A 20,496-nucleotide genomic window follows, 5' to 3' on the forward strand; every position below is an offset into this window, starting at 1 on the left:
TCATGTTGAAGGCTGCATAAGTGTTGGATTTACTGTTGCCAACCACTGAAACAAAAACCAACGTCCTTACAGAGCTTCTCCTTCCTTCGCCAGCCTCAGAACCACTTCTCCTCTTCCACAACTCTGCTGGATCCTTTGTTTTTTGGTTTTTTTTTTGTAATATTTATTAATTACATTGGAATAAAAAATTGAATCACGACCAACAATAGTCAAACATATTACATCATGCAACAACCCCACAGAGTAGTAGGATAGCTTAACATCAGTACAGAATCATGATCTGGCGCGCTTCCCCACTCCTCCCTAAATTAACTTCCCATTAGTGCATACAATGTATATAAAACCCAGTCTACGTGGCAAGAGGGAACTATCTCTCCTCAGCAACCACTGCAAAATGAGTAGAGTTAGAACAATGAGACAGACTCATCCATGTTCTCCACATAATCTCAGAGGTCCCCAAAAATCTCTTGGCCTAGAGGTAGGCAGAAGTTGCTCAGTGTATGACTCAGCCAATTTATTACACCTAACCATGCCCTTCAACCAATCCTTGAAAACGGGCACAGCTGCTCCCCCATGGAGATGGGTCGCACTGACAACCTAAGAGGGATGTTATCGCTGACAGTTTCCTACAATGTTTAAGGGCATCCATCACACCACCCATTAAAAGCAACAATGGAGTAATAGTGGCCGCACTATCCACCATGATGTCCTGGGTCCATTTCACTTGAGCCCAGAAGGCCGCAATCTTGGGGCATAACCATGCATGGTGAAGAACGTCCGCAACATGAGCGGCACATATACGACAGGTAGAAATCAGACGCCAAGCCATGATTCCACATGCTAACCAGAGTGTGATATACCCTATGTAAGTATAATGGATCTGGTGATATTTTTCATTAGGAGAAAGATCATTGTTTATCCGTAACGTCAAAGTCCAATTCTGTAGACCATTACATAGAGGCGTGCCATTCTGGTTCGGAAGTAGCCTGAGAGAGCATAGTATAAATGTGGGTGACAAATGTATAACCAAGGGATTGGCCGGGAGGAAGGACGGGGGCTTCCAATCCACTGTGGCATCACGAAAAGTAGGGATCAGCCGTTTTAGGACGTGTTTGAGGTTATAATAGCTGAGCATATTTACCACAGGAGAGGTTTCAAAGTCAATGAAGTCCTGCAATGAAAGGAAGTTATGACTGGGAAACAAGTCTCCCATGTATTTAAGCTGTTTAAGCTGCAGCACAGGAAAGACCGCCGTTTGAGAATCAATATGGGGGTTTGGGTAATGAGCAATCTCATCCTGTGCTGCAACCCAACTGAGTTCCACCATCCGAGTCCGCGTCCAGCCAGAGCATTTGATCATGTGGATCTTCCTATCTGGATGAGGCAATTAACAGTAGAGATGTACCTGGATAGGGGCAGGTTCATTCTAGATCTAAATGCGGCACTCAACGGCCATTAGGAAACCAAGGATGAGCAAACTGAGCTTCGGCAACTAAATAGTACAGCTCAAAATTCGGTGCGCTGAAGCCACCCTTGTCATAAGTCTTTTGTAATTAAGCCCCGTCAGTCTTTGGTTGTTTGGCAGTCCATGCTAAAGTAATCATAAGGGAACGTAGATTAGAAAAGAATGTGTAGGAAAGAGCCCCTTTTTTCCTTGGTTGCCCCTGACCCCCCTCCCCCCCCCCTCCCCCACCACCACCACACCCCTCCAAACACACACACACACATTTTGCCTAATGTTGATGTACTTTGACTGAGTGTGCCATGGGTTCCTGCAAACCAGGTACCAAGGGCCTATGTTTGTTCCCTAAACTGTACTGTTGCAAAACCCAATTGGCAACTCTCTGGCCACATCTAAGTCCCTTGTAAATGACCAATGACCTAATTCAGAAGGGGGAATTAATTACCAATACTTCTATTAGGTGTTCCTTATACGCAGCAGGCACAGCAGCCCGCGCAGTCAACACCAGTGTATTGCTAATCAGACCTGCTTGGTTCAGAATTTCGAGGTTGAAACCCAAGGTCCAAACCTCTGTTTTGAACCAACCCTTTGATTAGGAGCCCCTCTTCGATCCTACACTTCTCTGGAGAAGATGAAAAAAGATACAGAGGTCACAAAATCCATAGGGGCTTTGCAACTCCCTTCCAATCGGGGATCCTTTTGTCGCTCCTTTTACAGGGGTGGCTCCAAAACCACTTAATCAGAGAATACCTCCTCCTCTTACCAGGGCAATAATCAATCACTCTCTTCAAGAGGTTACTTTAGGGGAGGATTTAGAGGGAACAACGTCAAGGGAAGAGGCAGAGGCAACTCAACACGCAGTTCTCCTGCAAACACTAAACTGTGACTTCCCGCTTCTGCCCTCGATCATTCCACTCCTGTCGGAGGGCATCTCCCCCAATTTATACCCGACTGGAATACAATCACCTCAGACAGATGGGTTCTACAAATTATCCAATAATGGTTATTGCCTGGAACTTAGACACTCCTGCAAACATTCCTCCACGGTCACACTCAATGGCACAAGAACACCTCAACTTTTCAACCAAGAAGTTCTTGCTCAATTACAAATAGGAGCTATAGAACGAAACAGACGAAATTAAATGAAACAGACATTTGTATAGCGCATGGCTACCGAAGGCATCCCAGCGCTAGAAACAGCTAACTAAGAGAGACTGCCAGACTAAGGAAATAGCCAAGTCTTTAAAAGTTTGCGGAAGGCAAGATGATTAGGTTCCTTACGAAGATAGAAAGGAAGGGTATTCTATAGCTTAGCGGCATTAAGTGCAAACCGCCGGCCTCCACTACGGGCTTTCCTGATCTTGGGTACAATGACAAAATTCATGTTGTCTGAGCAGAGCCATCTTTTAGCCAGATAGGGCTGGATGATGGGATCGTTGACGGCGGGCCCTTTCCTGCTAGGGACTTGTGGATAATACACATTGCTTTGAATTTGACTCTCTCCCTAATTGGAAGCCAATGAAGAGAGTTCAATGCAGATTTTCTGACTGGAATTTAGGGATAGCCAGAAGCGATCTGACTGCTCAGTTTTGGATGGTCTGGAGTTTTGATAGGGCCTAGGTGGGAGCACCCAAGTAAAGGACGTTCCCATAGTCCAGACGAGACCAAATGAACGCCTGAACCATGTTTTTTTTAGCTTGAAATGGAAGGCAGGGAAGCATCTTTCGCAACAATTCCAGGATACCATAGCAAGCAGATGCTAAGTTGCGTTCCTGTGTCCTAAAGGCAAAGTCATGGTCCAGCCAAATACCAAGGCTTTTTAGCTGAGTCTTGGGAGAGGGGACAGGGCCCAGGGAGGATGGCCATATTAAGTTGAGATTGAGAGGAGATCGATTACCTAAAATCATCAGCTCACTTTTATCCCCATTCAATTTCAGAAAGGAGTTCTTTATCCATTTGGCCGTTTCCTCCAGACAGCAATGAAGGTTGGATGAGGAGTTGTCGGCTCTATTGAGCCCCATCACCAGTTGTGTGCCGTCAGCATAGGTCACTATGTGTACGCCAAAAGGTGACACTGATTCTGCTAACGAACACATATAGGCATTAAACAAGGTGGGGCTCAAGGATGAGCCTTGAGGGACTCCACAACACAGGGGCAGCTTTTTGGAGATCTCCTCATTGTCAAAAACTTGGAAAGATCTATTACTCAGGAAGGGTTGTAACCAGTCAAGAGCAACTCCAGTTATACCCAGTTTCCTGGGTCTGTGTACCAGGGTACGATGGTTGACCGTGTCGAAGTCAGCGCTGAGGTCCAATAAAATGACCACAGCAGTGCCTCCGGAATCCACAATCCTTTTAGACTCTTCCACAACTGATAACAGGGCTGTTTCTGTTCCCTGACCAGGTCCAAAGCATGTCTGGGATGGATGGAGAAGGTTGTGAGCCTCCAAGAATGTAGACAGCACTGAGTTAGTGTTTGTTCTGCAATTTTACTGATACCAGGAACAAGGGATATGGGACGGTAATTCCCCAGGGCAGTTGGATCAAGGCTAGGTTTTTTGAGGAGTGCCTTAACCACTGCTTCCTTCCATAAAGGAGGGACCATTCCTGAGGAGAAAGAGGCGTTAATCAGCTCTAAAGTAACGGGGGACACCGCTCCTATGGCCTGTTTCAGTATTTTTAAAGGGGCAGGGTCTTTTGGTGAGACACTTTTTACCTGGGCCAAAATGCACTCTAGAGCCGAGTGATCCATCAGAGGGATGGTGTCCATGAGCGGTTGAGTCCCATAGTTATTTGGGCTTAAAATGCAACCCTTAGTTGGGGGAAAGGAAGTGAAGATTGATATAACTTTGTCAAGAAAGAACTTCGCTAGATCATCACAGCGTAGACCTGTGGTGTTAGGGGTTACTGAGGGGTCGGGGGGAGAATCTAAGCAATGCTTTTGCTATTCGAAAGATCTCGCGGGGGAGTTAGACGCTGTTGAAATTTTTTCTTCATAATGGGCAGCCGGGGTGGGAGGAGATGAGTCCCTCCGCTACATTCAGCTGTAAAAGCTGCGGCGGACTGGGGACCGGCAAGTGCAATGGAAAACAGGTAATAGATTTTAAAAAGAACCAAGTATTCAACTAAGTCCCACTCAAATTAAAAGATTTTTTTTAAAGACCTAGGCAGATTTAAAATTGCTTCTCATGTGCGCTGCTTCTTACCGCCCCATTACCAGTTCCATTACAATATCAAGGGTCTCTCTCAGGCCTATACTAGACCTCCGAGACCTCAATCTATACATCCAATCTGATCACTTTCATATGGTGACACTCCAACAAGTACTCCCGCTCCTTCAGCAAGGCAACTTTCAGTCCACTTCGGATTTAAAGGACTCCTACTTCCACATCCCGATACACCCAGCTCACCGCAAATACCTCAGGTTTGTGGTATTGGGGCAATATTACCAATTCAAAGTACTCCCATTCTGAGTCACTTCTGCTCCCAGGGTTTTCACTAAATGCCTGGCAGTAGTCTCAGCTCATCTACGAAGACAACACATTCATGTCTTCCCATACTTGGATTACTGGCTCATAAAAGCCAACTCGCAAGCATACGGTCTACGACATACTTACACAACCGTGCAGCTCCTCCACGATCTGAGATTCACAGTAAAGCTGGCCAAGTCCCATCTCCAACCCTCCACTCGCAAGCGTATTTTGGGAGCCACTCTAGATACACAAAAGGCTCTGGCCTGTCACAATCTGGTCAGAATCCGCAACATTCAAACTCTACTTTTCTAGTTCCAGCCTCAACACTCATTGCCAGCTCGAGTATTCATGCAGTTATTAGGAATGATGGCGTCTTGCATCCTAATAGTCCACTACCCAAGACTTCAAATGCGTTCCCTTCAGGAATGCTTAGCACGTCAGAGGAATCAGTCAGATCTAGTGTTGGTAGACTGCCGCACTCATCACGCTCTGCAGTCGTGGAATCCACAAAACCTTTCCAAAGGGCAGCCCTTCCTCGACCCGATTCCACAAACCGTGCTAACAGCAGATGCATCGCTCAATGGTTGGGGAGCTCCTGTCCAAACTCACACAATTCAGGGCATGAGGAACCTGCAGCAAAGGCAGCTTCACATAAATCATCTAGTGCTGCCTACCTTGCAGCAGGCCGTAGATTAGAAAAACAATTTGGAGAGAGAATGCAAGGTAAGGGCATTGTCCTACTTACATAATTAACCAATTGTGCTTTCGTTTTACTCTCGAATTTCAACTATTTTGTGGCGTTTGGTGGTCATTACATTCAGTGTGATCTGAAGCCATTGTGCGGCTACTTAGGGTGTCCGCATGGAGGGCAAGGCCATTTAGGGAGACTGCCTTGTTTCAAGGGACTGGGTTTGGGGGCCCTAACTTCGTTTTCCGATCATTATGGAAACGAACGAGCATCCAAGCTACGCATTGGTAATTTCAAGCAACCAGAGGAGTGTTCTTCCTCAGTGCCAGCATTTTTAGCCACTAAGATAGCTCCGCGAGTGGATGAGCCTCCTACATAGATTTGGGTGAGGACACAGCGAATCTGCTTGTAAAGGAGAACTTGCCAATGTTGTGGTTGTGATACAGGTTGCCTCTACAGCCCAACAGAGCTGTGGCCGAGTCAGTCACTTCAGTTACGGTGAGGCAACAGTGCCCCATTTCTAACACAGGTGCATGAAATTTTCCTAAATGCAATTAGTATACAAAATATAACCTATTTCCCAAGAGGCCAGTATATGTGACAAACTAGGTCTACTCTGCTTTTGACCATTCCGAAGTCTATGAAATTTGTGCTATTTAGGTAAGTGTCCTTCCGTCCTTTGAGCACTATTAGTATTATTTTTAAGTATTGTAACAAGGATTGGGGTTGTGATGATTATCAATAATAAAATTAATGTTAATCAACCAGATGCACTCACCTGATGCGGTGCTGCAGTAATGAGGCCGCATCTGCACCAAAATATAAATTGAGAAGAATCACAGGTAGGACAGGAGTGCTGTGAGTATAGCCACATTTCAAGAATGGGCAATGCCTTTGATTTTAAAATCTCTGCTCCTATTTCCTCTGCACTCATGGCCCTTTCTGCATGCACACCGCCCTCTCTGCCCTTGCCCCACCTGCTCACCAGTTGCTGCTTATGATCATAGAAAGTGGTGCGGTGTGAAGGTTATCTAGAATTCCAGCAAGCGATTGAGTCAGATTTGCACGGGGGTTTGCGGTGAAAAATTGAAAAATGTGGCAAACAGTGCATTTTAAAACACAACTTCTATGAAAAATTGCTAAAAATTCATATTTTGTCAAGGAGCACTCCATATACATTTACTCTGAAAATGTTCCTTTATACCTTTTCACCCCCTCCCTCCTTGCACATACCCCTTTGACTCCCTGCCTACCATATGACCCCTGTTTCTGTATTACTCTTGAACCTGTAAAGCGGTCTGATACCCTCACGGGTCAAGTTTGCGCTCTATAAAACTTTAAAATAAATAAACTAGCCATACTTGTCTCTTTTGCTATGTCTCTGGCATCCTTAATATCAACCCTCTATTAAACTTGACCACTAGAAAGGTCACACATTTGAGTTTTGCAATGCACAGGCTGCCCTCTCATCCAATCTCCTTTCTCTTTTATAAGGTATTGCTGCTTAAGTGTATTGTTTAACCAAGAGTAATACTAAGTATTATCAAATTATTATGCTCAGGACCACTGTAATGTTGCGGCATGGCTTGACTCAAGCGGCAAGGTGGAAGAAATTATTTATGTTGCAAGAAAAGGCAAATTATGCTGCTCATTTAGTTTTATCAAATTGTGTGTGATGATCTACTTGTGAAAATGACCTGTTAAATACTGATGCATGTAGAATTTTGTGCAGTAAGCGCTGAATTCCCAAGTTAGCCCCCATTTTCTAATTGAAAACTTGAACAAAGAGGTTTTTAGCAAAGTCTAGTAAATACCTTACCGTAGGGTGTCCGTATTTACCGGGTGTGGTTAATATCTCACCACCATCTGACCAACATTGTATATAGCACGAATTCGACTTGAAGGTATGGGAGCGCTTTACATAAGCAACACTTACATTACCCAATGTACCCCCGACTCCAACTCTCTCCCCCAGTGCCATATTGCAAACCTTCTTTGTTGCCCGTTTCCCCCGAGTGTCTGCAGAGGGCAGGCTTCCCTAACAAGGTGTGTGGATACTGCCTGGCCAGGATCGCATGCCGATACCCAAATGTATTTTACTCTCAAACATCTCCTCCATATGGACGGGAACCTGGATTCCCCAGTGTTTTGCCAAGTAGGCTGCATGTGTGCTTGCTTGCTGCATTCAATGCGAGTGGTACTTTCAGGGAAATCAATATTCAAAACAGCTGGATCCCGGCACGGAGTACATACTGTAACCCACGCTGCCCCAGCGACGCTTAAGCACCAAACTTGAACCAGACAGACTGTTCCCCCCGCCCCCTCCAATCCCTGAGAGAAGTCCCTAACACTAGTGAATCGGCCCCTGCAATTACTCCTGCCACACGGCCTTTACATTAAATACAGAGATAATTTACGTTATTTGTTCCGACAGCAGCACAGATGGGGGAGGGCAGACATAAGGAATATATATATGTATATGTGTATTTATATATGTATGTACATTTATGTGTATATGGGGGTGTGTGTATATGTATTTTTTATATATGTATATGTATGTGTGTGTATATGTATGTATGTGTATATATATATATATATATATATATATATATATATATATATGTATGTTAGTCCAATGCCCAAAAGCAGCGAGAGGGCACTCAACGGTGCTCTCACCATCTGGTTGTCAAGCCTCACTGCAGCTCATTTTCGAACTCGCAAAATTCACCAAAGTGCGTCTGCCAATGCGTTTCGAGGCTAATACGCCTCTTCCTCATGGGCTATTAAAGATGCACTGATCAAGCACCTCCGTTTTGAACCACTTTTATGTAAGTAGAATTCCCTCAGTGGGTGTGGCCAAGTTTGTTCGCACAATAGTGTGCTGGGAGATGTAGTCCTTGGAGGTGCAATTTATTAATATCATCTGGTAGGTTCAGCGCAAAATTACTTACATTTTCAGTCCAAGTATAGCCTTTAGTAGGAAGGAAAATTTAAAAGAATGAGCTCATTATCAATAGAGCGCTGCACCGTTTGGTTTGGCATTATTCCACCCCACAGTCTTCCAGATGTGAAGTGGTGCTCCTCTCCACTGCATGAACTGCAGTGATATTTCCATGTTAGTCCAATGCCCAAAAGCGGCCAGAGTGCCCGCCACAGTGCTCTCACCATCTGGTTGTCAAGCCTCGCTGCTGCTGGTTTTCCAACTCCCAAAATTCACCAAAGTGCCTCTGCCGACGCGTTTCGAGGCTGATACGCCTATTCTTCATGGGCTAGTAAAGATGCACTGGTCAAGCACCTCCATTTTGAACCACCTTTATTTATTTATAATTCCCTCAGTGGGCCTGGCCAAGTTCGTTAGCACAATAGTGTCCTGGGAGATGCAGTCCTTGGAGGTGCAATTTACTAATATCCTCTGGTAGGTTCAGCGTGAAATTACTTAGATTTTCAGTCTATATATATATATATATATATATATATATATATATATATATATATATATCTCCTACGACCCCTGATGAGGCATTGAATTGGTGTTGTCCAGTTCCCAAAACCATCCTCTTCCCAACATTAAGGGTCAGAGTGCATTTGTATGTATGAGTGTAAACGGTAAATGCCATCACTAGGTAGCGGCAAATTTCCAAATGTAATACACCTACCACACTTATAGAAATACACATTACTTCCTTCATTAAAAAAACTCTAATAAAAAAAAGGCCCAACACTAGAGCTGTGTAAGACTATAAAGAGCATTCATGATTTTTCCAAAATGTGTTATTCTAATAGCAAAGTATTTAGCAGTACAACCAAAGAATAATTTTAGTAATTACACATTGGAAAAATCAAATGTCAGTTACCACAGTGAGTATCAAGGCATTTCCAGGTCCTGGGATAAGATTAGATAAGCACCCCAAGACTGACGCCTATGAGCTGGTATCCTAACACTTTGCATAAAAATGCACTTCAGGGAAAACTCTAATACAAGTTAGTTAGTATGCAAGGTCAGTGTCAAAGAATGATACCATGTCCGTTCCTTGTTAGAGTGTTTGCCATTTGACAAGAAAAGAAATGTTGAGGAGCAATTCAAGAAATGTTATTTTACAATGCATGAGAAATGGCTTGCAGTGCTGCATAGAAATGTCCCATTCCCAACCATGGCATTTGAAGTCAGTGAAGCCTCACTGTGGTACTCTGCACAAGTTCTAGATCCCTTCCGTAAAGGGGAATTTCTCAGGACTTTGAAAAGTATTGCTTCATTTTTGACCACTTCAATACCTCTGTGGGCATATGCACCCAGTTCAATGTGTATGTTGCAGTCCCAGAGAAACTTGCTATTTTCAGGTGCTCCAGTATTGGCATGGAAAGATATATATTTAGCTAATTGTGTACTGGCTGTTTTGGCGTTGCCCGTCTCGAGTGCCAATGTTAAGAGGGCCTTGTCACAGATAAGTTTACATGGGAAGGAAAGAGCGAGCATGTATGACCACAGACTCACTAAAGAAATATTGTATGGCGCACTACAATAAGTATGATTTGTAGAAATGTATTTGGACCTCCTTTATACTGTATGAACACTGTCTATATACCATGCAGTGCAGAAATCAGGCATTAATAAAAGTAAAACGTTACATAAACCCCAGAAAAACACTGTTTTTAATGGCGCCAAAATGTGCAGCCCCTAATAAACACTTTTTTAAAGTTATTGAAATCACTGGAAAACACTGAAAATACCCCACTAGAATTTAGCAAAAATAGAAACTGAAAACAGGGAAGTCTATGTATGTATTTGAGTGTCCTTGTTGCATGATATCTAGGGAGTACTATCTTCTCAATAGAAAAACACATATTAGAGCACCACAGAGCTTTCAAAAAACGGTATCCTGCGGCAAGACATTTTCAAGAAAAACATGGGAGCAACTGAATTACTCAAATTTGTTGGTATAAACAGAGTGGCCATCCACCCTAGTGTTGGAGAACTGAGATTATGTGAAATGGCATCTATTTGAACACATTCACATCCTATGGTCTGAATACAGAAGAGGAAATGGCTGTTTGTTTGAGAGGGTAATCTTTCTACTTCTTCTATCTAAATAGCCTTGTTTTAATTTATGGGGCTATGCCCTCTTTTGTGCTTGATAGGTAATGTATATATGGGTCAATCAGACCAGTTTTGAAGGCACCATAGCAAATATGTGACTATTTGTGCCCCAGTCCAGTGCCTTCTATGCCATGTCCCTTGGATCAGATTCTGTGCTAAGGTCCCTCGGAGGGTAGTCTAACGACTGAGACCATACTAAAAGTGCAAGTCAGTCACCCTATATTCACTGATCCATAAACTCTCCAGTTTTAGGAGATGATCAAGAAGAGGACAACAGAATGCAAATGAATAACATTTTGTTTATTCAGTGTTTTTTGTTCTAATTTAATGTCCCCCACGGTATGAAATGTTTACCAAACAGGAGAACATAAGTGAAGTGTTATGTGCAGCTGAATAGATTTTCGCCCTCGTCCACTCTTTGAACTTTTCATTTTTTCTTTCACTTACTTTCTCTACTAGCCCAATAGAAAGCATTAAGTGTTGGTCAAATAAGCAAATAAACAGTTGAAGACCTAATAAAATGAGTATGTATGGTAGTGTGGTAGTAATGCTTCAATAATGACTTACCAGAACAGCAGCATCGAAGTGGATATTTAACCTTTTAATTGTGGTCTAGAAAATGAAGGTTCAAATAAAACTGCAAAGAAATGTGTGTGGTACTTTAATTGTGAATTGTGGATATGTTGGTTTGACTTAATCTGTATTTATTTGTTCTTCATTTTCTAGGTGCTGTCCTTCTGTGCTGAAGCGATGGTGATTTTGAGCTGCCTTATCCACCCTAGAGTGCCATCGCTTCAGATCCCAGTTGTCAGCTCAGGCATGAGCAATGCAGATCTTCACAAACTGCCAACACAGGGACCATCACAAGTACAATCTCCATTCCGCCACTCTGTGCCCACTCCTTTACCAATCCCTGCTACTTCTCCTCACCCACAATCAAACCATATTGGTCTTCCTCTTCAAGGAAACTCAATGATCTCACGACTACCTCCTTCCATGATTCAGCCCCCTGCCATGCCACCATGCTCTGTTGCAACAGAGAACCATAATTCAGTCCCACATCTTGGAGGTGACCCACTACTGCAAGATATGCAGTCGCCTTCTGAGGAGCTGTTTGGTGGCAAAGCACATCGTCCATTGTTTATTCATTATGACAAGGAGGAAGCTTCCGATGTGGAGATTTCTTTAGAGAGTGATTCTGATGACAGTGTTGTGATTGTTCCTGAGGGGTTGCTATCCAAACCGCAAGAGGCATCGCTTCCAACTAAAGGGCCAGAAGAGGTTGAAGAAGCACCTAAAGAGGCAACTATTGTTCCCATAACTACAGCTGCTGTTGCGATCAGTGTGCCTCCACCTGTTCTTGCTCCAATTCTCCCTCCACCTCCAACTCTTTCTGTGCCCACACCACAGCTGGTGACCGAGAGTCCTGCTGCCGCTTTGGAGGAAGATCTAACGGTTATCAACATCAATAGCAGTGATGATGAGGAGGAAGATGAAGAAGATTACCCAGAGGATGATGAATTCTTTGATGAAGAAGAGGACTATGATGAAGAATTTGATGAAGAACTTGAGGAAGAAGAGGAAGAAGGGGAGGAAGGAGATATAGAGGAGGTGGAAGACATGGAAGATGAGGAGCTGGAGGAAGATTATGAAGGTGAAGATGAGGAAATCATGACTGAAGAAGAAGAGGATGATCTTCCACAGGATTTGACGTCAGAGATGGGTAATGCACAAACAGATCTGAAGGCAGAGAGAGTGCACGCAGTGGCAAGGGCAGCTTTGCAGCAACGAGCAGCTCTTCACCAGCAGGCAGCTCTTCAACAGCAGGCTGCTGCTCAGCAGCGGGCCGAGCTGGAGCAGCGGGCCGAGCTGGAGCAGCAGGATGATCGTGAGCAGCAGGCCGAGCACGAGCAGCAGGCCGAGCACGAGCAGCAGGCCGAGCACGAGCAGCAGGCCGAGCACGAGCAGCAGGCCAAGCAAGAGCAGCAGGCCGAACGAGAACAGGCCAGGATAGAACAGCAGGCTGAACTGGAGGAGCAGGTGAAGGAGCAGGCCATATATGATCAGCAAGCAGAACAAAAGCGGCAGGTTGAACAGGTGGAGCTGGCAAACCTTGAACAGCCAGCGGAGCAAACGAAGCCGGCTGAACTAGATGAGTTGGCTGAGCGAGAAGAGCTAGCTGAGCCAGAGGAGCAGGCAGAGCAAGAGGAGCAGGCAGAGCAAGAGGAGCAAGCCGAACCAGAGGTGGCAACTGATTTATCACGGGTGGCAAAACTAGAGGCATCTGTGAACAACCAGCAGAAAACCGAGGTCGAAGAACTGACAGCTGTTCAGGAGGAGGTACACCAGGAAAAGGCAGACCTTCAGGAAAAAGTAGAGGTTCAGCATGAACTCGTAGAACAGAAGGCAGAGCTTCTCCAAGAGGAGATACCACAGACTTTGGAGACCCAGCAGGAGGAGACCCTGCAAAAAGCAGGGCCAGAGCTGAGGGCTGCAGTGCCTATACCAGAACCAGAACCTGAACCAGAGCCACTGTCACTGGTAATGGAGAAGCAGACCTCTGAGCCAGAAGTGATGGAAGTTGAGAATGCAAATGAGCCAGAAGCTGTGGTCATACGAGATGAGGCCCCTCCCCATCTGTCACCCGTACGAGAAAAAGTTGAAGTGGAGCCTGATCAGGACGAGGAACCAGAGCATGAAGATACGGCTGATGATGATGACGATGAACCGGAGGAGCATGAGGGAGATACAGATCTTTTTATGACAGTGGAAAGTGATGGTTGTGAAAAAATGCCAGGAGAGGAGGATGAAGAGGACATGGAGAGGGATGAACCTCCAACGCTGCCTAAAGAGATAGAAAAAAATGCCCCAACAGATAAAAAATCAAGTCCGCCGCAAGTTCCTCGTGCATCTCCACCTCCTTTGCCTCTAGATCATGAGGCCCCTGATTTGCAACCAGAGCCTAAGAACTCACAGCAAAGTTCAGAGACACTTGTAGGTGAAAGAGGCCGGTGTAAGGAATCCGTGCATGAACTCAAAACCCAACAAAAACAAGAAACGAAGATGGAGTTCTTCACTGTAAAGGAAGAGGTTTGTCTAAGCTTGAAAATGATTGCTACAGGGGAGGTCTTGTGATCTGTGCTAGACAGGCAGCAATGGCGGTTGGGTGGTGGCACCTCCAGGAATCCATGAAAAATAATGAGGGATAGAGTCTGTCTTCTATAATCATTGTCATGGAATGTGGAAAGTGCCCCAAAGGAAGCATTCGCTGGTGGGTGGTGCCTAGCTTACAAATGCAAGTCAGGGAACAAGTGCTGCTAGTGGGGACAGGACAGAGCAATACAAGGAGCTAACACTGATGAACACAGGATTGTCTAGAGAAGAAGTGATCCTAAGTTGCCTGGAACTGAGTGATGGGAAAATCTTAACGGTGCTGCTTTAAGGCCGTTTTTGCATGGATTTTATCGCTGCCCATGAGATTGGTTCCAGTGTATTCCGCAGCCTGGTGTGCTGGCTCCCATTTATCTTTCTCTTTGTTGCAGGAATATGAGGATTTGTTGCATAATGGGAATGGACCCTGCCAAGCACAGTGTCCTTGTGAGAGCATAGGGAAGAAGAAAGTATTCGTAGGTATCCTAGGCACATCCTGTAGTAGGCTTTGTGGCCCTTACCGTTACATGTTAGGTTCAGGCATGTTCTGGCCTCTTGGTATTACATTCTTTGCAACCAGCAAAGAAGGCAGTGTTGCTGTGGCCTAGTCATGACTGGCTTTTTAGAATACAATATCATGTTTAAATTAGGCACATTGACGTTTGCATAATACAGAGCTAAAAGCGAAACTCCAAGTCACAGTTGTATAGTTCATGTTTCGAGACAAGAAGCAAGCCAAGCATGTGGTCTGTGCTTTCACACCTAATCATCTTTTATGCCAAACAGTAGAACTCGCTAACACATCACCTTTAGGGATATTACCTACCTTTAAAATGTATCCACATTTTTATCTGGGTCAACTATGAGCTTCCTTTACTACCACTAATGTTATCCCTTCACGGTGCTCTTCTAGGTGAGTACAGTGGAGTTGTCCCATCCATGGCAGTCCAACCCGCACAGTTTTGCAACTCTGGCATCTCCATCATTCATATCTTCTCCTTAACTTACACTTGATTCTCTGTGGAGGTCATCTGTGTGATGGATCTGACAACTTTTGAATCATGACTAATCACACAGCCATGTCTTCTGTGACCGTCTCACCTTTCCTATAAATCCTGATGTGCTTCTCCTCTGTCAGAGCAGACTCTGTAGTATTTCCCACTCCTTCCTCATCGGTCTTCAGCGAGTACAGCCAGTGTCCTGCAATGTTATGTTTTGCCAGTGCAGACCCCTGTGCTGCAAATGTGTGCCTCATCTTACTCCCTCTAAGTTTAGAGATCACCCCAGCAGATAGTGTTTGTTCATTTTGGTATATTGCCTATTAGGGATATAGTCTGGACATAAGACCTACATAATCTTCTGTTGTGCTGCATGCCCAGGGCACATACCAAAAATTGGATTCTGTCTCACCACATCTTGGACAAGCAGGAGGCCTTTCCAAGTAACTTCATCTCGGTTTGTGGTGTTAGGTGTGTTCTGTGTAGGTAGTTAAAATTGCTCCCATTTCAACCCTGTTATTACTTGAAACTTTTGTGACATGAAATCCTGCCACCTCCTAGTCGTAAATGGCTCCCAATGGTCTATACTCTTCTCAGGAAAGCATTTCCCTTGTGTTAGCCCTTGGTCCACTTCAGTTTTCTGTAACTATTCTGTAGCTTCTACTGTTTCTTCTTTTGGTTTTAATTCATAATTGTTTGCAAATGACTTTCTGATCAATTCCATTTTCTTCTTGTTGACTCTTCGTAATGAGGACACCATTTATTTTTTGGCCACTGCCAATGAAACTAGATGTTGATGCGTTTCCTAAAGCTTAATTCTCCTCTGACCTTTTGTTAGTTATCAAAAGCTGCTGCTTGTATCTTCAAAATATTTGTAAAATCCAATTTTTCTACCTTCTTTCACTTAAACTACGTGTTCAGTGACTTTTTTTCTCACATGAACTAATGTACCTTGCTTTACATTGGTCTGCCTAAACATCTCCTCTTTCTACTTCATTATAATTACGGTATGCGTCTTTTATTCATTTGTTTATATATTTTATTTTTTTGTTTATATAGCGCCAGAATCGAATCCCGAAGGAGTATCTCTGCACTTGGGTCGGGCAACATAGATATGGCGCTCTTGCAGCTAGATCAAAAACAGAAAAGGGTAGTCTTGAGCAGCTTCCTGAATTGAAGGTGTTCCAGACACTGTCTAGGGTACAGGTGGAGCTAGTTCCGGTAGCGGGGTCCCAGATAGGAATTATTTTCTCTAGACTGTTCTACTGACTCCCTTCGTCTCCTCATCATTGGCTCCAACTTAGATTCCATTTTCGATGTATACTTTTTTAGTTTCTAGTTATTTATGGTCAGTTGCTTCAACTTAGCTATGTTCTTGGATCTCTCTACCTCAACTAATTTTCTCTGTTGTTGCTTGAAATTTTCTTCTGACTCACATCTCCCGTCTGCCTCCTCACCCTTCCTTTTCTTTAAAGTCTTTGTTCCCTAGCTCTGGAATAATCCGATTTTTGTATGTTCTGCCCATAGTCTGTTTTATGAAAACTACTGAAGGAGTTTGAGTATTCTTGCTGGATATATGTAGAACAATGTTTTACATTTTTAATGTACTGCTTGTTTGTTCCTGCGTTTAAAGTGCTTTAGATAAAGGCACGATAAAGCAAATAATATTAGAAAGTAATACCTTACGGTAGTCATTGTAGAGGATCAGGAGAATTCTGTGATCCTAAAGAGACTGTTAGTTATAGATTCCTTAACTTAGAATTACACCCAGGTGTCGGACTGGATCCGGAGAATCTTTTGTCAGTAGTAACCCTGCTTGTAGGTAGGTGCCGTTGGTCGACTCCACATCCGGCGTTGTGTTTGCGGGGATGATGTTGCGGAGTCTATATAGAGCGCTGACGTCCATTATATATTTTTCTGCGCCAGCTCATCGCAGATACGGAGAGAGCTTGCCCCTTGGTCAATTTTTGACTAATCTTTTGTCAACGTCTTTTTTTTGAGTCTCCACTTCCTGGTGCTTAGGGAATGTCCCACCGTTGAACTGATCAAAGCCTTGTGACTCCTGTCACAAACTGATGTCCATGACGGATCCACACCTCGTGTTCCTCTCTTGCCTGGAGTGCGACCACGACTCAGTCATGCTCTGACTGTCGGGCCATGAATCTGAAGTCTTCGCGGTAACGGTCCTGAAAGCTTTTGGAGGCCCTGCAGTCTGCTCCGCTTCGCTCCTGATCTCGCTCGAGAGGAAGGTCTTGCGACCGGTCGCGAAGCCCCCACCCCTCTTCTAAGTCTTTGCACTCCTCGGGTCAGTCAAAGCACAAGAAGAAGGTGAAGAAGCACCGTTGCTCTTCGCCTTCTCCCCGTCAGTTGGATGACGCAACGCGGGACCCAGAATGTCGTCACTTTAAGGCTCCGTCTCTGGCACCTGATTCAGGGACGACTCCGCGCCTCCCCCTGTTTCCGGGAGCTGGAGCGTCCCCTGCCCAGCTTCGTACATTCTACGAAGCCCTCCATCATGTTTTTGGGCAGCCCGACTCCGCTTGAATACCGTTGGGCCCCTCGGAGCAGATTAGGGGACCTAGGCCTTCGATGCCTGAGGCACAGGCCTAGTTGCTGCAGGGTCCCCAGCAATCCAAGCCTAGATCCCAATAGACGCCGGTCGACCTTACTCGACCTTCCCCCAATACCACGCCCCGGCCATGCCCCCGCAGACGCCGTCTCCATCCTCATTCCTGAGGTGCACCTGGATCGACGTCGGCCGACGTCTAATCTGATGCTGGAGGGTACTTTTTGTTCCCTTGTTCATTCCAGGTGTTCCCTATTGCCCTGAGGGTGGTGATGAGGACTGGGTGGGGTCGCTGGACCCTTTAACAGGCCACCTGGAAGAACTGGACTGGAGAGAGGAATTGGGTTACACCAGTGGTCTGGATACATCCCCAGACCGTGGCATGCTTTCTCCCCCTACCGTGGCTACGGAAGCGGGAGCGTTCTATGCAGTGGTCATGCGTAGTGCAACAGAGGCTTTGGGCCTGGAGCTCCCTACAGTGGCAGTCAGGACAAACCTCTTGACAGAGGTGCTTTAACCAGTGGCAAGTTGCTCTGAACCCCTCTTGCCCTTCAATGAAGCCCTCCCAGACGTCATTCTGGGCACTTGGTCCAAGCCCAGCACAGGGGCTCCTGTGGAACTGACGAATGCCCGCCTCTACCGCCTGGCTCCGGGTGATCCCATTTTCCTTTTCCAACACACTTCTACCGAGAGGTTTGTGGTCCAAGCCTCTACTTCCAAGGGCGCATTCCCTTCCGCACCCCCGAATAGGGAATCCAAGAAGCTGGAAAATCTTGGGAAGCTTTTGTTTTCTTCCTCCAGCTTGGTGCTGCGGTCCATGAATGCCACATGCCTCTTGGGCCGTTATACCCATACAGTCTGGGGTATGGTTGTGCAAGTGCTGCCTCAGTGCCCGGAGGAGGCTCAGGCCATTCTCGCCCAAGCAGTGGCGGATGGGAGAGATGCAGCAAAATTCACAATCCGCTGCAGACTAGATACCGCTGACTCTCTGGGCAGAACGACTGCCACGTTGGTACCCTTCGGCGCTACCTCTGGTTGAGGAAGTCTGATTTTTTGGGGAGATGTTGAAGCAACCTTGTTGTCGCCTTTTTGGAGACGAGGCGGACTCAGCATTTTAAAGATTCTCGGGCTACGGCCAGATCATTGGGCCTCACACCGTCCTTTCATCCCCCACACTCTTTTCGTCCCTTTCGTGGCTACTGAAGGGGCACCCCACCATGTCCGACCCAGTCCAGCCACTGGCCCATGCAAGCTGCCCAGCCTCTGCGTGGCCATGGACGTGGGATCCAGGGACATGGGTCTGGGAACCAGCGGGTGGGCCAGTCCACCCTTTTCCCCCCCTGCAGCAGTCTCCAAAACCTCCCAGTCTGAACTTTCAGGGCACCAGCAGCCAGCTTGTGGCAGGATTCGCCATCACTTCCCCCACTGGCAATCCATCACGACAGACAGGTGGGTTTTGCAGATAGCCCTGTTCCATCGCAGCTCAGCGATGGAACAGGTTGCCTCTTAAACTACGCATGAGCAAGACTGAACCAGAATTTCGCCGCGCTCTGAAAACCTTCCTGTTCCGCCGCTAATCGCCATCTCTGATTCCCTCCTGAGAGCCGCAATCACATAGCGCCGGGACACCCCGTTGGGGTAGCTGCGCGCTCTATAAATGACACAAAATAAAAAATAAAATAGCCCGAAGAGGCTACTCCCTCCACTTGGAGACTACCCCTCCCTTCATGTCACAGTCTTTTGATTGCATGTCTGAGGATCATTTGGCGCTTCTCTTCCAGGAACTCTCAGCTTTCTTGGCCAAGGGAACTATCGAGAGGGTCCCTGCACTAGAAGTAGGTCGTGGTTGCTGTTTCTGCTACTTTCTGGTGCCCAAGGACAAAGGCCTACATCCTATTCTGGACACCAGGTCCCTCAACCTCTTCCTCCAGAAGGAGAATTACAAGATGCTACCCTTGTCTCTGGTCCTATCTGGATGGTGGCGTAGGAATTGCAGGACTCCTTTTCACATTCTGTCCTGCCAGCCCACAGGCCTCACCTGCGGTTCACAGTAGGCCACACGCATTTTCAGTTTACTTTGCTCCCCTTGGGCCCTACCAGTGCCCCTCAGGTGTTCACGAAAGTGATGGCGGTGGTTGTCTAATCTGCACAGATCAGAGGTTCTAGTCTTTCCCTATCTCAACAACTGGCTGTTGAAAGCAGACTCACCCTAGGCTGTTGCCTCCTACCTCCAGACTAGGGCGGGCCTCCTGCATTCGCTGGGGTTCACGATGAACATACCGAAGTCACACCTGACTCCCTCTCAGTCGCTACATGTCATAGGAGCTGTTCTGGACAAAGTGCAGTTTCTGGCCTATCCTCTCGAGCAACGAGTCTGGGATATTCGGGCTATGATACCGGTGTTTCATCCTCTATCCTGGATTTTGGTGAGAATGACCTTGAGGCTGCTGGGCCTCATGGCCTCCTGCATCCTGCTGGTGGATCATTCCAGATGGCATATGTGGGCTCTGCAGTGGGACCTGAAGTTCCAGTGGGTGCTGCATCAGGGGAATATTTCAGACTACATCCAGATCTCACAGTGGACTGCGCAACAACTGCTGTAGTGGTTAACAAACCAGGATTGGGAAAGCGGCAGATCCCTCTCCCTTTCACAACCAGACCTCATGGTGGTGACCGATGCATCACTCCTGGGATGGGACAGCCACCTGGGAGAGGTGGAGATCAGAGGTGTCTAATCTCAAGCGGAGTCCGGGCTCCATATCAACCTGCTAGAGCTCCGGGGAATTCTTCTGGCACTGAAGGCATTCCTTCCCTCTCTCAAAGGGAAAGTGGTGCCGGTGTTCATGGACAACACCACCGCCATGTGGTACTGCAACAAACCGGGCCGGTGGGGTTGTGGACCCTATGTCAAGAGGCTCTTCGTCTCTGGACATGGCTGTCACATCAAGATATAACCCTGGTGGTTCAGCACCTTGCAGGTTCTCTGAACGCCAGGGCGGACGAACTCAGCCGCCGGTGTCTGCTGCATCACAAATGGTGTTTTCACTCGGAAATGGTGCAAGGT

The 20,496-nt window shown here is 46.1% G+C and overlaps 1 protein-coding gene across 3 annotated transcripts in view; it reads left to right on the forward strand.

Moving 5' to 3' along the window:
• The window catches only part of PELP1 (proline, glutamate and leucine rich protein 1), a 314,814-nt gene that overhangs the window by 289,747 nt on the left and 4,571 nt on the right, over positions 1–20,496 (forward strand). For all 3 annotated transcript variants that reach the window (XM_086945906.1, XM_086945907.1, XM_086945905.1), the window contains exon 16: positions 11,445–13,808. In XM_086945906.1, coding sequence (XP_086802032.1) covers positions 11,445–13,808 — 2,364 coding nt within the window. The remainder of the gene's footprint in view (positions 1–11,444; positions 13,809–20,496) is intronic.

This window comes from Lissotriton vulgaris, chromosome 12, assembly GCF_964263255.1.
Source record: "Lissotriton vulgaris chromosome 12, aLisVul1.2, whole genome shotgun sequence".
NCBI lineage: Eukaryota > Metazoa > Chordata > Amphibia > Caudata > Salamandridae > Lissotriton > Lissotriton vulgaris.